This window comes from Anser anser, assembly GCF_964211835.1.
Source record: "Anser anser genome assembly, chromosome: 2".
Lineage (NCBI taxonomy): Eukaryota > Metazoa > Chordata > Aves > Anseriformes > Anatidae > Anser > Anser anser.
The window spans coordinates 111,385,401-111,409,440 of record NC_139721.1 but is presented as its reverse complement, the minus strand read 5'-3'; the positions used below and the strand labels follow the sequence as shown (position 1 = coordinate 111,409,440).

The following is a 24,040-nucleotide window of genomic DNA, read 5'->3' as shown; positions in this document are numbered from 1 at the left end:
AAACCTGAGTTTGAATGACCACAGGCTCAGGCCCCCAGACCTACCAAGCCTTGCAGCATAAAAGCCTAAAGGCCGGTTACAGATACACACCAATTTCCTTTGTCCCTCCTCTGCTCCAGTCCCGCCACTCGTGGCCCAGGAGAAGCTGTCCTCCTCCTCCTTTTCCTCCCGCCCAGCCTCTCATGCTGGCCTCCAGCATCAGCTGGAGCATCAGCAAAGCTGTTGGCTGGCAGTTCTTGGCAGATAGTAAGAGACTGTCTCCCAGATTCAGAGACAGATGAAACACTCCCAGGATGAGTGGCATTTCTGCTCCTCTGGTTTTATTTCCAGGGAACTCCTGAGTGAGTGTGGGCACTACACTAATGAGTCAAAAGACTCACAGGGCCAAAGTCTAGCTGTAGACCTGGTCTTATAGTCAGTACAGTAAAAATATTGTTCAGCTTACACAGATCCCTGATTACAGCCCCATCAACCGTACAGTTTCAAAGCAGACAGTATTTCAGAGTATATTTATGAAATAATTTTCTTTTTTTAGTGCAGTGGTGGGAAATCAAGAACCTGTAAGCACTTCTTGGAACTTACAAATAAATTTCTATCTATAAGAAGCTTAATAACCAGCTTATCAAAAAGTGGGTTAAATATCTTTCAGTGAAAGAATTTGCTATTCCAACTATCCACATAAAATATATATAGAATGAAAAAGTCATATTATTTTAGTCAGAGAATACAATCTATTTTCCCGATAGCCAGGAAAGATACTCCTTAATGTGTAGCTGAAGTCCCCCATGCCTCGCTTCACAACACAAAGAATATAAGCCAGGCATTTTTCAAAGGAACAAGGTGTGTGGCAAGGGCAGCAAAAAAACCCCTCATGATATCTCCCCACCCCTCTATTTTTAAGGTGCTAGAACAGTATGTGCAACTTACACTTCAATTGTGTATGATGTGATACGTTTTTAATTTTTAGTCTTTTACTCAGTCATCAGTCTTTTTATTCACAGGCACAACTTCACGCTCATTCACTGAAGAGATTAGCATTGTCAGTGTGGCCTAAGGAATTCTTTGCTTCTAATGCAGCTGCACCATCTACAACTCATGGCATTAATCTACACGTCCCTGTTCTTTTTATTTCCCATCTCCTCGCATCCAGACAAGTGACAGGCACAGAAACTCCAGCAAAGAGGAGAAACCTATAAATTCCACACACACAATTAAGCCAGTGACCAGAGACTGAAATCCATGTTTACTTGAAGGAAAATAGATATTTGTGAAATGTTTTTTGATACTAATGGAGTTCATGAAATACTACAAATCAGTATTTAAAAAATGCACATAAAGTCTTTGGAAACTGGTAGTTTTAAAACACTTAAAACTCAGAGTGTTGTTGGACAAAACGAATGTATTCATACAAACTTTGTTATTAGTTTTGGCGTTTATAAGAATAATACAGTCACAAAGCTAGCAAAACATTTTATCTGCAGGTAAGCTCGAATGAATTTGGCAAAAACTGCAAATGAAGCAAAATTGTTGCTGTTAGGATATGTCACTAGGGAAGAAAGTCCAGTTCTTAGAATCAATTTATGCTTTTAATGACTGCTGTTTCTTTATGCCATTTATCAGATGTGTTCATTAGTAAAGTGATATAAATCCTTGACTAGCACTTGCATACATACAGTTGCATGTAATTGCTACAAAGTTCTGATTTCTCAAGAAGATACACAAGACTGGAACAATTTTTTCCTCCTCATTGGACACCAAAAAAATGACACACAACACATACATTTTTCCCACACTTTTTTTTTTTCTCGGAAAGCCAAACATTGTTCCAGTTAGCAACACGCCATCTAACAAAATAAATTAATCAAATGCAGCTCGCTTTTATAACCATTATTGAAAGATGTTTACAACCCATAAAATAGCTTCATAGCTTTCTTAGGAGATAACAGAACTACGTCTGGATTTTATCCTAATCAACTGACATGAAGGTTAATCAACTTCTCATTTAATTTCTTTTGTTTTTGTTTTTTATTTTTTAAACAAATTGCAGTTTTACCTTTTCTTCAACTGGAACGTTAAAAGCACATTCCCCATAAAAGTTTTTTTTATTCTGGTAAAAATGAATACAGGAGATTGTCAACGTTCCCTAGTGATCTTTCATAGATACAAACTTGGAAGAGGGGTGTAGACAGAAAAACAGAAGGTAAAAAAAGCTTTACAAATTTAGTTTGACAGATGATCAGAATTATTTCACCAAATTACAAGGCTCAAGAATTCTCGGACATACATGAAACATATAAATGTGATTAAATCATCCTTCAAAATGTATGAAACCGAAGAGGACAAGCAAAAGCAGATGTTGCTATTGTACAAAAAAAGCTGGTGTACACATAATGCATGTTTTGCATGGCAATATTCAAGATGTACATTTTCAATAGGCCTTCATGAATTCCTTTTGCTCTGCCATCACACTTAAAGATTCATTTTTAAAGAAATTAGAGTCCTTTCTATAATATGAGTCAGGTCAGGGAGAGTCCTAACTACTTTGTAGAAAAGTGAGAAACAGGAAAATCAGAGATCACAAATCATTCACAGTTTGTGACATCCTCAGTCTAAGATTACAACTGAGTGAAGGAATGCAATATACCTTTTGTCTTGCTCAAATTATATCAAATTAAAACAACTACAGTACCCCTTTGCTGGGCAGAGCATTTTTTTTAAGCAGCTGCTGAAAATAAGAAAATCACTCTGAAACTACTCATTAGGTGAGCAGCAGTGACAAAAGAAGCATTCTATACCAAAACACGTTTTATACTAGGTGTTAAAATGAAAGCAAAGACAATGACAGTGAAAACTGCTAGAAGCCTTACTTGCATTTGTGTAAGATGCTGAAAATGTTAAAATTAAAAAAAGAGCAAAAACTTATAATGAATATGAGAGCACAAGACAGAATGCAACGGTCTAAGAAACACAACCAATCCACTTCCTAAAGACTTCTAATCAGCATGTTTTTAAAGGTTCTGTCTTAGTGAAGTGTATGACAAAGCAAAGAATGAAAGAAGGGCCTGAGAAGTTTCTTGGGACTTTTCTCCAGCTTGCATTCTTTAGCTGGTGAAGTGAAAAACTGCTTATTCCTATCAAGATAAGACTCCTTGCTTCAACAGGGAAAGGTGCAGCATCATTATCATTGTGGAAGAGGAAGTAGTGGTGGTGTTCAGGTGAAAAATACCGTCCTTTGCATCTTAAGAAAATCTAAGTGCAACTTTTAATTCTATAATATCTTAGGAAAAGCAGTATGGAACCAACTATTTATTGGGATATTGCTGAAAAACATGGCTACAAAACTTACCTTAATCTATAACCTTCCCTGATTTTTCCCTATCTTCAAAGTTAGATTCTCTCTTTGAATGTTTCTTATGCATTTCAATAAATTTATTTAGTGACAGAATCCAACTAAACCAACCCAAGTTTGAGACAAAGCTCTTGTTTCATGTTTCACATACATACAACATTCTTTCAAATTCACATTGTTGTGCACATTGTTGTTTATAATCTCATTGAACTACTTCGTTACAAAATTTTCTTATGCAGGTATACATTTAATTTTCCATGTCTTCTTATGGACGCTCTGCACACACTCAGAATAGCATTTGACATAGGATTATGAGTATGTTGTTGAGCAAGGCCAGCATATGGCTTTTCTGGAAGCGTTCATCTGAGAAGTAGCAGGAAGACAACTTTAATCCCATAGTCCATTGCCTCCTAATGACATTTCTTTTAGTTCTTGAAAACACTAAACATGTACATAAGCCCAACGTCACTATAATGAAGGTCCACAGGTCAGAGACCTCAGTAATATTATCATTCCAAAAAGATTTGAATATCTTATTATCTGGATAACTTGCTGTGTCAGGCAAATTGCTTAACACTATTAGTGTAATTCTATAAATTTACCTGCAGTAATTTTTTAAGCTACCACTTAAAATGAAAATGTACTATGTGCAGGGTTCCACACTGACTTGATCAATGAATGTCTAATGTATAAATAATTTTCTGTTCTTTCTTACCTCCAGGTGCTCTAAAATATAGGGAGGATTTGTCATGCCAAGCCTTAGCATAGCTCCCTCAGGAATAGCTTCAACCAGCTTCCACAGAAGCGTAGGGAGGTCTGTGCCAATGTCTCTGCCATAAGCCCCTGTGTCTTCACTGGTCAGCCATATCTCACAAACACCCTCTGTGAATAAAAGAAAGAGATAATTAACAAATCTGTTTTAGAGCTGTTTATTTTATCATACAGCTGCTCACTCTGTTTAATGCAGTATTTCACAAGGCTATTATGCAGCCAGACTGGGTATTCAATTGCGAGGGGGAGGGAAGGAGGAGGAAGGCTTATCCCATGGGTACCAGTGGGTTATTAAGTTCATTTTATGAGCACAAGAGTGCTACAACAATGCTGTAAATTATCATTGCTGTGGAGTGATTAACATTCACAGCCAATGACTAATTCTGTGCTGCTTCTACAGCAAGTCAGTCAAGTCTAGTACTCTGCTCTATTTTTTGAGCCTAATTCATTCAACACCACAAGCGACTTTACCCAGGCAAAGAGTCTGCATTAATGGTTCTTACTAGCAGTCAACTTATTAAGTGGTAAACTTCCAATAAGCAAAAATAGCTCTAAAGCACAGTAAGTAACAGTACACTCCTGGCATAACTACTAAAATCTTGTATTCTTTAAATGATACAATTATCAATATAATATTAAGATTGTATTAAAAAGCGTTAGTTGCCACTACATGACTAAGTGATAGCGTTGGAAAAATGTTAACAGCCAGGAAACAGGTTTATTTTCCATCAGTCAGGGCCTTAGGAAGCAGTATATTTGATTTGTATTGTAAACAGTATTGACCTTGAACACTGAAATTTGGTAATATCCTCTTGCTCAAAGAGGGGAAAGATTGCACCACCCTTTAATAATAGCTGAAAGCAACAAGGTTTCACACAGCCACGTCTATCAGTCTGCCCAGCTTTCATCCTTTTTGTAACGCAACCCATCTCCACCCCCTCACTACCCCAAAGCAAAAAATAAGCAAATGAAAATAGGGTGGCTGAGAGGAAGACTCCTGTGATTCCCATTGAGATAAGATACCATTAACTTGATGAAGAGCTAGATTTCTAATACAGATGACGAGCCAGTAAAAAAACAAACAACATCCAAACACAAGAAGGTGCATAATTTGTCAAAGCAGTCTTCATGAAACTTCACCAAAGCACTCTCTGGACTAGTAGAGAACATATCACAAAATATGAATGTTTATAACATAAAATATATATTTCAGGTGAGGAAAATGCAAACAACTACGTGGAATTAAATCACGTAAGTGATAAAACTAGAAAAACAAATTTTACAAAACTGTAAACTCAAGACTGCCATTCACACTCACCCTGTAACAATAAAGGTGGACAGAAGGCTATGTTGAGCAAAGATAATTCTGTTCGTTTCAAAAGGTTTTCAAGGTCATTTATTTAGAACAACAACAACAACAAAAAAAGTAAAGGTAAACCAAGAAACTCATTGCTTAAGATTTGCTTTAACAATAATTTAGTGAGACAGATGTGCAGCTCTGTTGTTTTAAGAGGCCTAGAGGAACATATTTTTGAAGCGGTGCTCTTGATTATCCAACTTCCCATCACAACCTTGTAGTTACGCTCAGGCAGAGCTCCCCAGTGCCCAATCAGCTAAGCAGAACTTGCCAGCGTATACAATCACACTTTGGATTCCACCGCTGTTGCTGATGTTTTCAGAACCGCCTTTCACAACAGCCAGTGCTATGCTATGAAATGCATTCTGAGGTTCACCACCTGGTCTACGTTTTCCCGAGTTACGGAAAAAGCCAATGAATTATGTATCGACTACATTTTAAAAACAAGAGAAACATAAATGATATAAATGATGGCTAATGTCCTGCTGTGCTTTTTATATCAGTTTCCAACAGCCATCATAACACTGAAAAACAATAATTCAGTTGCTGTTTTTCTACTGTAACAGAGTAATTCTCATTTTTAAACTTTCAATCTAAATGGTTGCATGGGGCATTTTTTGCACGAGCATGGCTGATGGAATACTGCCTCTCGGTCACCAGCTGAACGTTGAGGAAAAAGAATAAATCACTGGCTAGGAATGGAAATAACATTCACAGGGAAAACAACAGCAAGCTTTTAAAGCTGCATAGGTGGGGACCATTAGCCCCCTGGTGGGCTGAAACTTCAAATTAAATCACATGAAGAGGAAGCAGCTGTAAGAGTAAATCAGCAACAACAGGAATAACTGTCTCATCTGCTCTCCGATCAGGGTGTTGAACAACAAGCAATGGGAATAATTCATGCTGAGAAAGCCAAGGATGTAGTCTTACTATGTGGAGGAGGGGGGAGAAAACCTGTATTTTATAAGAACGTTCATTTCCCAATTTCAGGCTGACAAAATGGATCTTCACATCCTGAAAGCTGCTATCGGTGCTAAGTATTCACAAACAGGGGAAATGAACTTAGTGCATAACTGTGGTGATACAGGCTTCGTGTCAGCTGTTGGTAGGCTGGTTATTCAAGCCCTTTGCATCCTGAGTTTAGGAGACTCTCCTTAAACTGAGCAAGAAAAGAAAACAGCAGATTTCCCAAACACTCTTGTTAATAAAGTGAACCAACGCTTAATTTTTTCACTCAACCTTTGCCCCTCCGCACTCCAGACCTATGTAGGAAGCTATTCAAATCCACTGTCCAACCATGTGTTTTTTGTTGTTGTTGTTTTTTCCTTTCTTTTGCACTGAACCTCACTAGCTCATTCACTATTCTGTTATTTGATAATTTTGATGCTAATAAAAGCAAGCTGATTTTGTAAACAAGAAAATTGATCCAAACTACAGAGTTCAGATGTGCAAATTTGGAGCATTCACTGCAGTACTAAGGTCAACTATCGTTATATTCAAGTAATTACAAGTCTGTCTTTGGTCACAGAGCATAGTTTATTCCTCACTCTGCCATCACCAAAGTCTGTCTTTGGTCACAGAGCATAGTTTATTCCTCACTCTGCCATCACCACCCAGCACAAGAGTAGCTTCAACAGCTGGATTCCAATCTGTGCTCTCTTATAATTGGAGATGACTGAGAATGAAAAATGTTGGAAAACAAAAAGTTTCCAAGTAAATGAAGGAGATTCTGAGACTATTCCTTCTCCAAAATCTCATAAAGAATACTCATTCCTGATTATCCGAAATGCATTTTTTTTTCCTGGGGGTAGTCTAAACAATTCTTGTGATAAAGAGAAGGAGAAATCCTGAAATTGTCATTTTTACGAGATATGTCATTTCTGTTTTAAAGACCACTTGAAATGATTCATTTCTTTAATAGCAATAAAAAAAATCTAGAGCTTTATATTTCACTTTATTTTCATGCCACTGTAGTAAACACTTTTCAGCAGTAGCACACAGCTTTCAAATTGAAGCGAAATCTACTCCATCTGAAAAATAAATTTACTTCAATCTACAGAACCATCTGAAGATGTTAAAATATCAGATACTAATCCTTCTGAAATTCTATTTGTTAGCCTGCTGTACTTTTGTACAAATCAAACTCAATTGCAAAAACCCCTTCTTTTTTCTTCTCCTTCTTCTCTGTCCTGACAGATTTTGTAATGTGAACAGGAGGGCCTTCCCCAGCAGCACAGCTCTCTGCAGGCTGCCACGGCGGGAGACCCCCAGCTCTGACCTCCTCACTATTCCACATATGTTTATCAATAACTGCCTGACCTCCTTGCTATTCCTTCTCCAACAGCGAATTCTTACGGCAGCCTGCCGTGCTGTACAGACCACAGAAATACCTCTCCCACTGTACCACAGAAATCTGTAAGACCATCTGCCAAGGGGAGGTCTGTCTTAAATGTTTGTCAGAAACTGCCTGCAGACTTGAGGACAATCCATCTAAAGCTGCCATTCCTGATCACACCCTTAGAATTAAAAAAATCATAGCCAAAGAAAGAGAGAAAGGCTTGGAAAACTCAAATTCATTTTACATGTGCTTGTTTTTCAGAATGAGCTTACCCTACATAAATTCATTTTCTTTTCCATTATTTGAATTTTCCCTCAGTTACTTCTCTCCATTTATATATATTTTTTTAATTTACTTTTTTTCAGCATGGATTTTACAAGGACTATTTACACACAACACCAGGACATGTGCCCAACTACTTTGCTGCATCAGTGTCCTAACTGAACAACTACGAAGACATTTACGTACATATCATATAACTGTATCAACCTGAATATAATGCATGTTTAAACAGAAACTGAGCTCTGTAGGAATCAAATTCCTTCTATACTTCTGAAATACTCTGCAAGCATTGATTCAGCTTCAAGAGTTCAAGTCCTCTTAAACAGGCAGCCCAATCTCATGGATCACACCACTGAAAGATCCCACATCAGAGACCTCTAGGAAGATTAGATCAACCTCAGAGCAACTCACTGGTACCAACGGACATTTGGAAGGGCTACTAACTTCCATTTCACCAAGAAAGTGATATTTGACCCATATATGAAGAAATTCCAATGCACAGAGAGAATGCAGTTCCACACAAAAATCCTGTACAAACATACCCTATCCCAGACCCCAAAAGCTATTTGCAGCTAATTGCTGCAATTAGAAATTGCAGGATATCTGCCATCAGATGATGAAAAAAGTAGACCAATAAAAAATACAGGTGTAGGTACAGAGCTGGTGAAAGAAGCAAGATGTCAGGCTACGACGTAAAGCAGCAATATTTTTTTCTGTCCTTTGGAAAACATAGGTCGGCACTGCAGCTCTGCTCCCGACACACACACACGTCCCATCGCAATCTCACTTTCACCTGGAGGGACAAAGCTCTAGATAAGTGTATCACAGCCTAACTTTCTACAGGATCTTTATTAGGCCCAAGCATATTTCCTCTTCTCAAAGATCTGTTCTTTACACCCTTCTGGGCAGTCCTAAGGAAGTGAAAGATGATTGTCCACTTTTGTTTTCTTAATGCCGGCCACGTTCACTGGGGAACACGATTAGTAACTGCCAGCAAGACCTTGTACCATGGATCATTGCCCTGTGAGCCTGGCAGTCCAGCGAATTCTTTCAGCCACCTTATCATCGCCTTATCCAGTCCATATCCCACCCATATGTAAGAATATTACAGGAAACCACGCTGAAGTCTTTGCTAAATTCACAGTAAAACAACAGAACAAACAAAAGACCTCCACAGCTTTCCCCTCCTCCGCACAGCCAGACATCTTATCAGAGAAGGCAGTCACGCATCGTTTGCCGCTGGTAAATCTACGCGAGGTGATCCCAGTCACCTCCTTGTCCTTCACGTGCCTAGAAGTGGCTTCCAGAAGGGTTTGCCCTGTGTGCTTCCCAGAGACTGCGGTTCAGCTGCCCCATAGTTCTCTACGTTCTCCTTCCTGCCCTTCTCGAAGGGCAGCGTGACATTTCCTTTCTTCCAGTCATCAGGAATCTCCCCTGATTGTTGTGACCTTTGGATGATGAGAGAGAACAGCCTCGTAATGACACCAACCAGCACTCTCAGCACACTCGGATGCCTCTCATTGCAGGATTATTTCTATTACTTCTGGATGTCGGTCTGCAGTTGCAGAAACTGCTGCTATGTTTCACAAGTGCTTAGTTCAGTACAAGCCTTACAGCAGTTGTGGTTTCTGCTGCCCACAGGATGATATATATATTAGAAACGAAAACACTAACTTGTATGGCCTACATGTTTTTGAGAACGAATGTGTTCGAGAACTAAGATGAAGTGAAACTCAGTAAAATACTACAAAAGGAAATACAGAAGGAAGGGTATCATTCATTCTACTACATCTAGACTAAGTGACACTGACTCAGATTATTCCACCTACGCAGGATAACGCATTACTTTAAAAGCACAATATTCAACAATATCACTTGAGAATATTCTGTTTGGCAGTGTTGTCTGATATCCTGGAAGAATGCGGCCTACTACGTTTAGTACAAAATTCAAGATTTTTTTTTTCCTCCTTTTCACAATGCTTACTTTAAGTAAAGGTTTGGACACACATACAATATAGGATGTTATGAATTTATGGCTACACATTAGTATATATTCATGGCATGAAATTGTTGAACTATATAAACATGAACTTGATTTTAAAGTTTGTCCACCATAGACTTGACTTCAGTAATTAAACAAATTCCTGATGCTACAAATTTCTGGAATGAAGATTGGGCTATATTTGCAAATTCCACAGCAGATGAATTAATCACACCTTGGACCTGCTTAACTCTTCTGGCAACTGTTTTTTCAAAAGTATGAAATGTGTCTTGACTTTCAGTTACATTTTATTTTTACAAAAAGTAAACTGCGCTATCTCGTTTACTTATGTAGTAAATTGAAATTGGAGCTTAAATGCAGTTCAATGCAAAGCAGTTCAAGATATGACACAAAGCTATTTCAATGAAAATATGTTAATCTTTTTTAAAAACTACAATTCATATATTTTTCTGCCTCAAAGTGCACTTAGATTTGTTGTGTGATTTTATGTAACATATGAATTCTAGTCAGGGCTAGACCAAAGTAAAAAACAAAACAAAACAAAACAAAAAAAAACTAACCAAACAAAAACCAAACAAACGACAAAAAAAACCAACCACCACCACCAACAACCACCACCAAGAATTAGGACTGCAAAACATTTTGGCTTTGTACACAATTAAAAAAAAAACAAACAACCAGAAACAAAACCAAAACTACCCCCCTGCCCTCACACAAAACAAACATATGCACAGGCTTCTACTACCACATTTTGCATTAATTTTTAGGATTACTTTGGGGATTTTAGTGAAACAACCACACAGTGAAAGGAAGAGATCTGGCCCAGCTACCTATTTATTCTTTAATATTCAGCAGTCTAACTTTAAAGTAAGGACACTCTACCATCCACTTTATATTTAAATAGATGTGAAGTGTAGTAGAAGAATCTAATGACCATTTGCTTAATGGTGGTTTTCTATTTTATCTCGTGTGGTTATGGAAGTGGAAGCTACAAAGAGATTTATTTAAAGATTTCCTTTTCAAAAGCCATGCATCTGAAAGATGAAACTGTTTAGAACATTAATTCACTGAATTTGCCTATTTATCTAAAAACATTAAATGAAAGTTTCATTTGCAACAGCTACAATTTTCTTTTCAAACAAGTGTTAGAGCTGGGAGAGGGTAGCAAGAATTTGAGGACTAGTATCAAAACCTTTTGCTAATGTTTTGCCATCAAGGCATTTACAATGGAAGTTTACTAACTGTGATTGTTGTAGGGTTTAGCAGTTTGACAATTCATATCAAATACTGTTTGTTTTGCTCATCTCTTTAGTAACGAGCAAAATAAAGTATTTTGATAAAACAAGCCTAGTATCTGAAATTGTTACCCTTTAATAAAACGATAATTCAAGTTCAGCTGAACAAGAAATAAGAATGCCTCTGAAAGTAACAAAGCATGGTTAAAATTATTTCTTCTTCCTATGCTATTAATAGCAAAAAAATATTTAGTAATAGAGTGTTCCCAATCAAAAGCATGCAGCAGATAGGGCCAACTGATCATTAAATACCAAAGAAAGCATAATAGGTTTCTCTGTTCCACAAAGCAAACCCTTGTCCTTGCTTATAAAAGAGGTCATTCAACCCCTATAGGGCCCTCTGTTCCTAATAGCCTAATGCTTGAGCATAAACCAGCAGCCCTGTCTTGCCCGGTTTGGAGCTATAGTGTTTTTAGCAAAGGGGAGAGGAAGGCGGGAAGGAAAGGAAACAGTATAATAGGTCACTTGCTGCTGCAAACAGCATGATAGCTAAATTATGAGTCCAGTTTCATTCTGCTAGAACAAGAGAGACTCCAAAGGGCATCAAGACAGACAGTCCGCAGAAGTTAGCTCAGCGCCAGCACTGCAGCATTATGCATCTTGCTTTCAGGGAGGATTAATGATACCATACATCATGATGATAAATTGGATTTTGTAGTCAATTTGAAGAGAAAGGGGAAGAAAACATTTCAAGAAAATTGGAGGGGAAAAAAACATAGTTGAATTTCATGAGTTGATCCTAGTTCTCAGGCTGAGGAAAGAGGAAGCTGTTCTTTAAGAGAAGTCTGTGCTGCTTCTGTGGGACACCTGCCTATGATTTTCCTATTTCCAGGCATGTGGGTTGCATACACAATGGATTTTGTAGGTTAACTCCTGCACATGTGAAAAAAAAAATAAAAATATCCATTCTATCTTTAAATTTGCCAGTTGAAAAAAAACTCAAACTTGCAATTTCATATATAGTCATCCTACAACAACTTGGTTTTTGGAGACAGAGGACATCTACTGCCTAAGTCAACAGAATGAAAGTCTTGTGTGTATTAATGATGAGAGAATTAGCTGACAGTAATTAGTTCTTCACAGAATCAAGAACATTATTCAAGAAGTAAATTCAATGATACACCATGGTACACACATCAAGAAAATAAAAGCATAAAGGGATCTGGGGATGCTGGCTGATCAGGCTCCACGTGAGCCAGCAGTGTGCCCTGGCAGTTGAGACAGCAAACCACATTTTGGGGTGCATTAAACAGCACAGCCAGCCAGCCAAAAGAGGTGATTCTCCCTCTGTATTTAGCATTGGTGAGACCTCACCTTGAATATTGTGTGAAGTTCTGGGCTCCACAATATAAAAAGGGTGTTAAAGTCCTTGAAAGCCATTCAGAAGGCGGCAACAAAGCTGGTAAAATGGCTGGAAGGCATGTCCTATGAGGAGAGGCAGAAGACACTTGTGTTGTCTGGTCCGGAGAAATGAAGGCTGAGAGGTGACCTCACTGCTCTCTACTCCTTCCTGAGGAGGGGAAGTGGAGAGGGAGGTGCTGGACTCTTCTCAGTAGTAACTGATGACAGGACATATGGGAACAGCAGAAAGCTGCACCAGGGGAGGTTCAGACTGGATGTTAGGAAAACCACAGGGGAGTCAAACACTGGAACAGGCTTCCAAGAGAGGTGGTTGGTGCCTCATGCCAGTCAGTGTTCAGGAAACATTTGGACAATGCCCTTATGTATATGTTTTAAGTTTTGGTTAGCCCTGAAGGAAGTGGTCAGACAGTTGGTCTAGGTGATCTTTGAAGGTCCCTTCCAACCAAACTATTCTATGCTTCTGACTGGGTGACCACAGATAATGAATTTTGCAGGAAGGGACTTAAACACAACAGAAAGCTATTTCAGAAAATACAGACAGACACCAGTTTAGAGCTGTTGTTCTGTAGTTTTGTATATAGCATACAGATATTACAGGTCCTTGAAGCATGAAATTACTGTTCTCAGCTCTATGCTTCTTCACATAAACACTTTGTAAACTATTGATATGCTCATGTTGGTCTTGTACTATAAGCAAAGAGAGAGGAGACTCAACCCTCAACCAGAAGGGCCAGTCTTGCACCCTGCAGAAATACTCTTTAGCTCTTGAAAAGAGAAAAATCAATATTTCTGCAAACTTAAAAATTAAAGAACTAAAAGGTATAATTTCTATGCCTATTTTCAAAACTCAGATGAGATATCTACTTCAAAGGCTGTATTGAAAATGACAGATATGAGAAATCTTGTTTATGACTTAGAAATTCACTGGGAAAAAAAGGGTAAGGTGTCACTCATTATAACATACGCTCTCTGTTTTAAAACCAAAACATGGGCTATCGGTCTGTTGTAGATGAAGAATTAGATGCAAAGGGTCACACGCTGCACAAATTCAAGGAAATGGTCATGAGCTGTAGGCATGTTCTGCGATATTACAGGATGCAGTGCTAATTAATGGAGGCTTTTACTGAATATCCATTGCTGTACTGCTAATGAGTCTGGATTAATTTAAACAATGTTTTTATGGAAACTGATTAATTCTTTGGAAGTAACATGGCATAGTTTAAAACATTTGAAGTATTTGTAGCCAAGCTAAATAACAATTGGATTGAGTTTAGAAAGAGAATAGCTTACATATTCTAAAACAGCAGCTTGCACACAAGCTACCAGGGCGCGGTAGAGATATCGGACATGGAAATTCATACACCAGAAAGCTCAAATTCCTTGTATTTTAGAGAGCTGGAGACTATACTACTATTTCATTCAAAGTTTCTGACATTTTTCTTTAAATAGATGAATAGCAACAGTAGAAAGAAACCACACTTTGGACATTTACACATGACATATTTAAAGTCACCTGAAAATTAGTTTGAAATAATTTGCATTAAAGTAAAATCCTGAAATTTGAAAATATGATCAAAGAAAGAAGATAGCTTCTGTCTAACTTTGACTGAAAAGGTTAACAAGAATGAATAATCTCAGATCCATTATATATCCCAGGATTAGGGCAGAAGTCTTAAAATCTCTCACGCGTTCTAATCACACAAAAACATAATTAAGAAGAAAGTACTATCATAAGTGGCAAATATAAGTGCCAAATGCTGGTTATCACACTGAATTATGATCAAAGATATAATAGTGTAAACCTCAAGCAATAATACAAAAATACTTTGGTAAAAAGAGGGTTGTACGTTTTAAGCAATCCTTCTATATATTAGTCTTCTTATTTTACCTTAGAGTACTGAATTCCATGGACAACACAGTGTAATTTTTAATTAGGATTATTTTTGTATAAAGTGAGAAAAGAGTTCAAAAATCTGGCAAACTGCTATATAATAGAATAAAAGCAAGCAGGGAAAACAGTCAGTATGTGCAAGGCGGTTGGCTAGACACAGAATGCACTTAGAGGACCACAATCCCATGAGCCAACGACACAGAGGGGCAACGTGTAAATACAGTTTCTGAGGATGATAATCCTTATCTAAATTTACTTCCTCACAGTACAGTAGATAACACCATTAACTCATTAAGAATAACCTGGCTTGTATTTGCAAGTATGCCAACTTGACGATAAGCTCAAATGGCTTAGTAGCAAGACAGTAAGGAAAATATTCATTAGACAGTCTACAGACAGAAATCACACCATAATAATTCCCTTGATTTCTGTCAGATGTCTCCTCTAATATTCAGTATTACTTAAAATATTTTCTAAAATGGCCGATAGAACCTTGGAAACTCTAAATGGGTCAACTTGACGAAAAAGGAAAACACTTGCATAATATCAGTAATGGAGTTTCTCTAATTCTAAATGATGAAATTGTTTAAGTATAGCTACTGATTTCTCACTGAGTACACAGTGGGTCTTTGGTGTGTACCCACCTTAAGCTAAATTTATATAGTATCCAGTGATACACCACGAAAATACATCATAATCAAAATGCAATTAAAATCTGTTGGAGATATCCACAGGGAGGTCAAAGTGAAATCATTTAAGGGGTCTGAAGGATATTAATGTTCTTTTATCTCATACAGGTTAATGACCATTAAGGTCTCATTCTAAATAGTAATTTACATTTTGATGAACTGATTATATGTCAATACAGGACCATGAATTAAATCAAAACTAAGAGAGATGAGCTTCTGTTTAGGATTCTTTATGAAAAAAAAATAATATATATATATATATATCCAAAGAGCAATTACTTGATTCTTTCAAGACTAGAATCCAAACAACAGTCTAGTTGCTCAGAAGAAAAAGGGTTCATCATTTCATCTATGAAGAATCATGCAGAAGATGACACATGGAAAATAATAATAAAAAACACTTTTAAACATTTGTTGAAATAATCTAGATATATCCCTATTTTTTTAAACACTCAGCAAAAGTCTGCAAGCGTTGTACAAGCTTGCCTGCCTTCATATACAAAAAATAAATCTGTAATGTGTTCCTTATACTCATGCCAACACCTTTACATGCTGTATTTAGCTCTGTAAAATACAACTCAGCAATGTAATTTGAGGAAAAAAATTACAAAGGTATTGAATTGTAAAAATCTTGTAACAGCTGCTCATTTGCATTAACTGCTAGAAAGCCATCATTAGGGAAGACATTATAAAAAAAAAACACAATAGACTTGCACTAAAGACTTCTTTAACGAGTTATCCTTAACTCTGAGAGATCACAATTCCCTTCAAAACAGGTAACTGCATTCTCAAACACTAATTCTCTGCACAGAAGTTTTAACGTTTGAAGAATAGTGTTGTTATTGCTTGCTCTTTTGTTTCCTGAGATGGCTTTCCAATTAGGAGTACCTTTCATCATTTCACAAAACGTTCAGTTTTAGGACACTCATCCAATCTGCCATGGGCATGTCTAAGTACTGGTTTATATAGGTGCCTAAGGAGAGAATGTTTATTTCATTTTAGAAAGCAGAGGAACACAAAGGGAAGGCTGGATTCCAGATTCTGACAGTGGTATACACATGTGCTACAGGAACACAGAACTGAGATGGGAACACACAAAATACCACAGCCGTTAGGGTGAATGATGCAATTTGTCTGGTACGGTGCTCTTGCCAAATGACTGTTGTTTACCAGATGTTTCAAGGGACACAGGAAAATCAGCTTGGGGAAAGATCCTTCCAGGCAGCAGCAGTTCAATCAGTCTTACAGAAAATCCTCACAAGTCAAGAGTAAAAAGAAAGTTCTCTGAATAACATACCAACCAGGTATGTCTGCTCTGAATGAGCACAAAAATCTTGTGAATTCTCTTCCTGGTAATTGTTACTCATATTAATTGATTTTATTCAATATGACTATAGAAGCTGCAACCATAGGTGGTACTAGAAAAACAATTAGCTGTAAATAAAATTCAGGGTGAAGAGTCAGAAGTACTAGGTGAGGTTTTTCTTGTGTTGTCACAACTATGCCTAAGAAGCTGTATTAAAATTTAAAATGTTCAGTTTTTCAAAACTTACGAAAACACTAGCATAGCATTTCAATAACTAATCCACCCAATAGCAGCAATGCAATTAAGTTAGAAAACTCTACAACTGCTATGTGGCTGCAGAATTGCACACATAAATTATCTTCAGAGGAACTTAAACAATTATTTTCTTTCAGGACACTATGAACTCTGAAAATAAATTATAACCTAAACTTTATAGAGCAATCACAAATCAAATACAAATGCCATTCAAGAATGTTCCTCATTTTTCTGAGGGAAACGTGATCCAATAGTAAAGGAGTATTATTTTGCATATGTTTATATTTTCTGATAATGATAGATGGGAAATTTTGTAGAACAGTTTTAATAAAAATGCCAAAAGTGGTTCACTAATTTGGATGAAGAAAGCAAATGCATGCAGTGCACTGTGAAGTCAGTAAATACGCACTCCAAAGCACAAATGAAAAAAAATATATATACTATCACATACTCCGGACTGTTGCAGAGGAAATATGCTCCGTATACATATGCCACTTGTAACTAAATATGAAAACAAGCTTTAACAATGTTAGAAACGATAAAAAACCCAATGGAAGGTCTCTTCCTCCCTTCTTTTAGAGGTGGGAGAAGCGTCATTTCTTACACAGCACGTTTTGACTGACAATATGAACTTCAGACCAGGGGCATGTGTTTGAATTTCCAAATAATTTAATAAAGATTTGCAGTGAAAGTCATAGTATAACACATCTTTTTGTCCCTACGCAACAAGTTCATAGAGATGGGAATAAAGCAGCTTTAGGAGGTTACCATATTTTCAGGAAGCTCCTATCTCTGCTCTCTAGTAAAATGCAAAAAATAATGACCTATTTTAGCGTTTTGCCTCAAAGCAATATTAAAAGCATGTAGTACATTCTAAATAAAGATCACAGCACTGAAAAATGTAAGCATAAAAACAAAAACAACAGAGGTTGAGAACACTTCCCTGAAACCTGCAGTGAACCTCTAGACTTACTTGAAACATCTCAGTTTATATACTGGATGATTGAGGCCGAGCCATGGGAAAGACGCATTTTAAGAAAGAACTTGAACACGTGAATACAAACAAAAATCATAAAAATGAGCAGAATTGACTGTGTTAAGTAACACCAGACAGTATTAACTATGGATTGGCATAGAAAAATAAACTGAAACCTCTTAGAAGAAATCTTTCAAGAGAAACTCCTTTCTTCCTGTTGAACAAAATATCAGAAGTTATCTTGGGATTACAATAACATTTCCCCTCATTTATTTAGATTCAGAGGTATTACTCCGATAAGGGTTTTGATGCCACTATTACTTAAAAGGCATTAGTTTCAATCATTGTTTTGTAGGCATGTAGAAGAACAGACAAATTGTGAGCTGATATTTTTAAAACAACTTTTGCTTTTCATTTAGTAAGAATTGAGTTACCAGATCCCAATACCGTAACTGAATCCTCCTATTCAAACCTCCAGCGTGGACTCAGATCCCTTAAGCTTGTATTTATTTAAGAAATAAATCTTTAATCAGGATACCTAAGAAAATAAGCCTTGCATGATCATGCTGTGCACGTATCCTTCTATCCCATCAACTTTTAAACTCATTGGCCATTTTCAATACAATTTGACAGAACGCTAGAATCTCAAGAGCAATAAGTTCCCACACTTTTCATGCACACGAGTTGGAGAAGCGTGGCCTAAGTTGCACCCCTCTTCAAGCCCCAAGAGCAAGGAAATGGGAGGCCATTTGGGTGGAGGAGAATATCAGCCTCACATGGTACCGAGTGTTAAGAAAGCAAGCTTCTACCACATCATGGAAGAGCAGCTCTTAAAATAAGTATCGCAAACACTGCCTAGGTAAAAGGACAGACTGACAAGGAGTTGCAATTTGTAATTACAGTTGCTTGTCCAACTATTTTAGTCTACTTCTTCTAATACTTAAAGAATAGTATGTGACAGTAATCGATCGTACGGGGCAGTTAAATAATTTTCTTTCTTCAGGTTGTTAATATGCCTTATCACTAGGCTTCCAAGCAATTCATCACACCACATGCTTGAATGCATGCCACTGGAGCAATGGTTGTTTCTGCATATTCTCTCTGTGTACGTTACTATGCATGAGAGAACAAATATTGAGACTATCTGACAGTCTCCATTTTATTTTGCAGGTCTGTTCCAACACATTTAACCACAATGCATATCTCCTCTCTTTCCTCCCCTTCAACCTGCCCTGTCAACGACCTTAAACCCAATTTAAATGAACCACCCTCTGCTAGTAATGAGAAATAATTCAGCCTCAGTGATGGTTTGTTAAAGCCTCTCTTATAAAAGAAATCACACACATCTTTTCAATCATCTTGAATCATATGAGGGCTTTTGGGCTTCAAAAATCATTCACTAGTGATGTTAGGGAGGCTGGACGTAAGTTGAAGTTCAAAGCAAAATCATTTACTTGCCCCAGCCCTTAATTATGAAGTTAACATAAGGGATCCATAGCCGGAGCAATTTCTGTGCTGCAGTTTGAGAATGACTAAATTCTGTGGCTTCGCCAGATTGAGAGGAAGGATTTAATAATTCTCCTCACTGCATATTAATGCCTTTTTTCCTCTCATGCTCTATAGAAAAGCGTGCCAAATATATGAAATCAACAGCACAAATTGCACAAAAGAAAGCTTTAAATTCACCTGTAAATAACTCCTATAAGGATATTTAGGATCAGGCTTTTCTCAAGTACTCTGAAATGATTAGGGTTGGATCTCCAGATGGATTCAGGCTTCCAGCTCCCATTGATTTCCTACAGCACTAATCCTCACAAAGGTATTTAAACACCTCATAGCTTATTTTCAGGATGTATGAGAACAGGGAACCTGGTTAGTACATTTTGCATGGACTCTGTAATTCTTCTTTAATTTCACATGAGAGTTCCTGGCACCTTTTGTGTTTATTCTAATCACTGAAACAGAATGATACTATAGACTGAAATTCTGGATGAGAGGCAAAAACATGCAAAAATGGACTCCACTTCAGCCTGTATAAACGATTTAACATATAACTATCACAATGTAAAAGTGTTATCAATTTAGAGGAGAATTCATATGAAATAGTCTGCCTCATTAAAAACAGGATCATAAAACAAAAAGCTCTGTGCTGCTAGACACAAACTGTATTGTGTCTTGCAGGAGTGTCAAGTCTTGGCAATCATCCAGTTGCTGAATCATTGCCAGGCACATCAGATATATATTAATGCAGGATAATCTGTAAGAAAAGCATTCTTTCATAAACATTTTTTTCTTTGTAAAACCATCAATCAACTTCTTAGCTGAGCACCATGTGGCTCAGCTTAAGAGATCCTCAGAAATGCTTCAGTGTCTATAAACCACCGACTTATTTCAGAGACTTGGTGCCTTTCAGTGTCCATTGTCCTAAGTATTTGCTGAAGTTATTTGGCTGGCTGTCGGCAGCTAATTCTGATTTGTAACTTGGGAAACCATCAGTGGGAGGTTGCTCAGACCTAACTACTGCCATCCTCAGCACCAATTAGCCAAGGTGCACTCTGCCAGGAAAGGATTTTTTGCACTTCAAATTATTTTATAGGAACAATGGGAACATATAGGACCACCTAAACATCTGCCAGAAAAAGACCTAATTGCAGGCATCTTGTTATTTAGCCCACATTAAATTGCACAGAAAAGCAAAACGATACATGTTTTGTTCAAAAGTTTGATTTCCTAATCCAGGTAAATTTCTAACAAATACAAGTTGATTGGTATTACAAAGGTATTGCAGAAATAAAATGAATTACAAAGTTTACAGAAGAAACTTACTACAAAACAGTAATTTTACATGAGTTATAAGGACTGGACTTGACTCTCTAGTAAAAAACACATTTAAAGAATGTGTAAAACTATTTCTAGATATAAAAGAAGCTCTAGTGATGTTCTGGGGAGCTTGAGGAGTCCACCTTAAAGTGTAAATCCACCAGGGATTCCTTTGGAATTTCCAATTGGAAAATGGTGTTTTACTTAAGCATCTGATCTTCTGATATGCCAAGGCTAATGGTTTCTAATCCAAAGCATTTCAATGTCATTACTTAAAATGCATGTTATAATTTTATAACACATATTAAAGCACTGTTACTTCTACATAATTTCACAAGAGTCAGGATGAAGAAATTAGCATGAAGTCGATGGGATAAAATATAAACAATTTCACTACAATCTAACTACTGGATGAATTTCTTGCATTCAAATTGATAAAGGATGAGAGATTGGATGACTCCACGTGATGGCAATAACACATTTCATTTCAGACACAATAATCTGAATTCAATCCAATTTAGAGGCAACTAAAAACATGAAAGATTTTCGATGGCTTACATTTCATTAGGTTACTGTCTTTATCAAGTTCTTTAAGAAGTGCTCCATTAAAGAAACAATACAAACTCAGTACACATGTAATGCATTACAGCTTTAGCTGGGACACATCCACATAAGCTGGCTTGAAGCAGGTATCCCAGGCATTTATTGGAGGATAATATTAACAGCACAGAACTCAGCGGAAGCCAGGTTAGAGAACCTTGACAAATATTTTGGTGACCCGAAGTTACAGTATTGTTAATTTAAAAAAAAAAGGCTTATTTCAAGCTAGACAGTGTGTACGTCCATAAGCCACAAGCATAGCTGCGATTGTAGTGTGGTCATACTTCAAAAATGCTTCTTAAAGAATTGCATCACACTGTGTAATATTAACATTATTAGTCGATGCCTGAATGATATCAGTAAATAATATTTATCTGTGCTACCAAGAGCACTTAATTAACTCTCTTCTAAATTGCAAACACTCCATGGCTATGCCATCCATTGGAAATACACCTTTTATTTAATATAATAAATACATTTTAGAAACAAGAAAATGAAGTGTTTTTTGAAAGAGTGCACTTCACTACTTGTTTCTGTTTCTACAACTAAAAAGTCAGTAGATAGGTTTTTTTCTCACCAATGAGATAAATGATTATGGGTCTGCACACAGTGTCAGGTACCTTATAAACATCCATCTCATTTCTAAAAATCTCACTCTTAAGCCAACATTTTGGCTATTGAAAATGAAAAGCTTATAGACGATAGCTGTGAATGGACGTATTCCTCATGAGACATTTCTCCCCTTCAGCCTTTCCCTCAAAGCCATCTTTATAGATCGAGATGTTGAAACACTCTCAGTGCTGCTTCACCCTCAAGGCAGGACTCAGCAGACAACTCTTTGTCAACCAACACTCCTTCACACTCAAAGCCTGAAAACTCAGCCTACGTTCATTGCTGAGTCTGTTCTGCTTCTTCCAAACCCTTGGTTTTTTGCCTTAAAGGGGCCTGCCTCGAAGCAGCTTAAGATGGCATCACTTGGATCTGCATGGTCCTCCTCTCCCGTCTGCTGCATGGTTCTGCTCCCCATCTCCATTTGCCCAGCAAGCCGAGGCAGTCGAACGGTGCTCGGAGGTGGCCTTCTGGCTGGCTGCTCGACGAGCACGTCATCGGGATGGCAGCTGGAAGGAAGGGGGCTTGGTGGTGGGCAGCACTGACCCTGATCTACCTGAAGGGCTGTAGATATGCACCCATAGAAAGAACTAACAGGAGTATTCGGGGGAAAAAATATGTGGCAAAAACAAAAGAAACAAAAAGCAAACAAAAAACAACAACAAAAAGTTTTGTATCTTGAACAGTCATAAGGTTCCTCCAGCCAACTATTTCCCCTCCACACTGCAGTGAAAAGGATAAAGAAATTCAGTGATTATCCCCAGCTAAGCCTAACCTCTCCCCAACCTCCTAACAAAGTCTGCTCTTACCCTGTGCTGGCTCCACGGATGCTCAGTGCAGCTGCACAGTGCGCTGTCCCAGGGGAGAGGGCACCAGAGGAGCCAGCACAGCCAGCCAGGGGTGGGAGAAGATAGAAGGTGCCTCTTTGAGCACGCTGCTAGCTTCTGTCAGCTTTGAAAGTAAAGCTTAACATTTTGCCTGTTCATTTTAAGGTTTCTTTTCCCTGTAACCTCAACCACAAATTGTCCTAGACCAGGTCAGTAGCTGTTCCACAATGAAAGCAGCTGCAGCGTCCCATTTACAGCCTCAAACGTTTCAGCTGTCATGCTTTCAAAGTGTTTTTTTTTTTTTTGTTATACGTATGAAGTTGAAAAAGAGGATCTGGTCTGGAAAAAGTTCTGTAATAGCTACAGATCGAAGTTCAAACCTAGGATGGTGCAAATCAAATCATATCTGTGCTGTATATGAGGACGTGAATGATACTTAACTTCTCCGTTTCTGATGTACGAGCACAAGACCTGCCAAGTTTCAGTAAGGTTTAGTAATTGATGTGCTGCAAAAACATTCTGTATAAAGAATGTCTATTAATTTTAAATTCTTAGCGCAAGCACTTATGTATTAAAAATACTCTGAAGAACTTTAAACATAAGAGATTAAATACCTTTGAGCCTAAACTGCGTGCGATACGTGGGTGAGTCTTAGATCTTATTCTGGAACCATAATATCTACATTCTTAATGAAACTCCTTTGCACATTTAGGGAAACTTGTATTTATGCCAATGTTAATTACATCTCCGTAGGTCTATGTGAATTCACACATTAGTTACACTTTTTTTTGAAAAAACTCAGCATACTGATAATGGCAATTTAGGCAAAAAAAAAAAAAAAAAGGAAAAAAAAAGAAAAAAAGCACACATGGATTTCCAAGCAGTTTTCAAATGTCCATCACCAATAACATTTACAGAAAGTAGTATCTCATAGAATAGGTGGACTGACACCTATTCTGAAGTGTCTTGCTACAGATAGAAGGCAAATGTTAGGAATAATTTGTCAGTGAAAAACAGTATAGAGAAATTACCAGGTTTATATATACTAAGACTGGTGCATTCAACAGACAAATGATCCAAAAAAAAGCATGGAATAGGAGCACAATGAAATTTTTTGATGATACAGAATTATCCACAGTAAGTAAAAGCTAAATTCACTGTAAAAACTTGTAGAAAATATACTGAGCTGAGAGGTGATAATACAGCCAATGAAATGCTATGCAAGTAAACCCAAAATAACACACCAAGAAAAGCAGCCCTGAAAAGGATGGGCTCCAAATGATGTACTACAGCTTGGATTAGGGAGATACA

At 37.4% G+C, this 24,040-nt stretch overlaps 1 protein-coding gene across 2 annotated transcripts in view; it reads right to left on the bottom strand.

The window, feature by feature from the left end:
* The window catches only part of CDKAL1 (CDKAL1 threonylcarbamoyladenosine tRNA methylthiotransferase), a 436,369-nt gene that overhangs the window by 162,393 nt on the left and 249,936 nt on the right, over window positions 1-24,040 (bottom strand). For both annotated transcript variants that reach the window (XM_083825860.1, XM_083825861.1), the window contains one exon: window positions 4,065-4,231. In XM_083825860.1, the coding sequence (XP_083681986.1) occupies window positions 4,065-4,231 (167 nt within the window). The remainder of the gene's footprint in view (window positions 1-4,064; window positions 4,232-24,040) is intronic.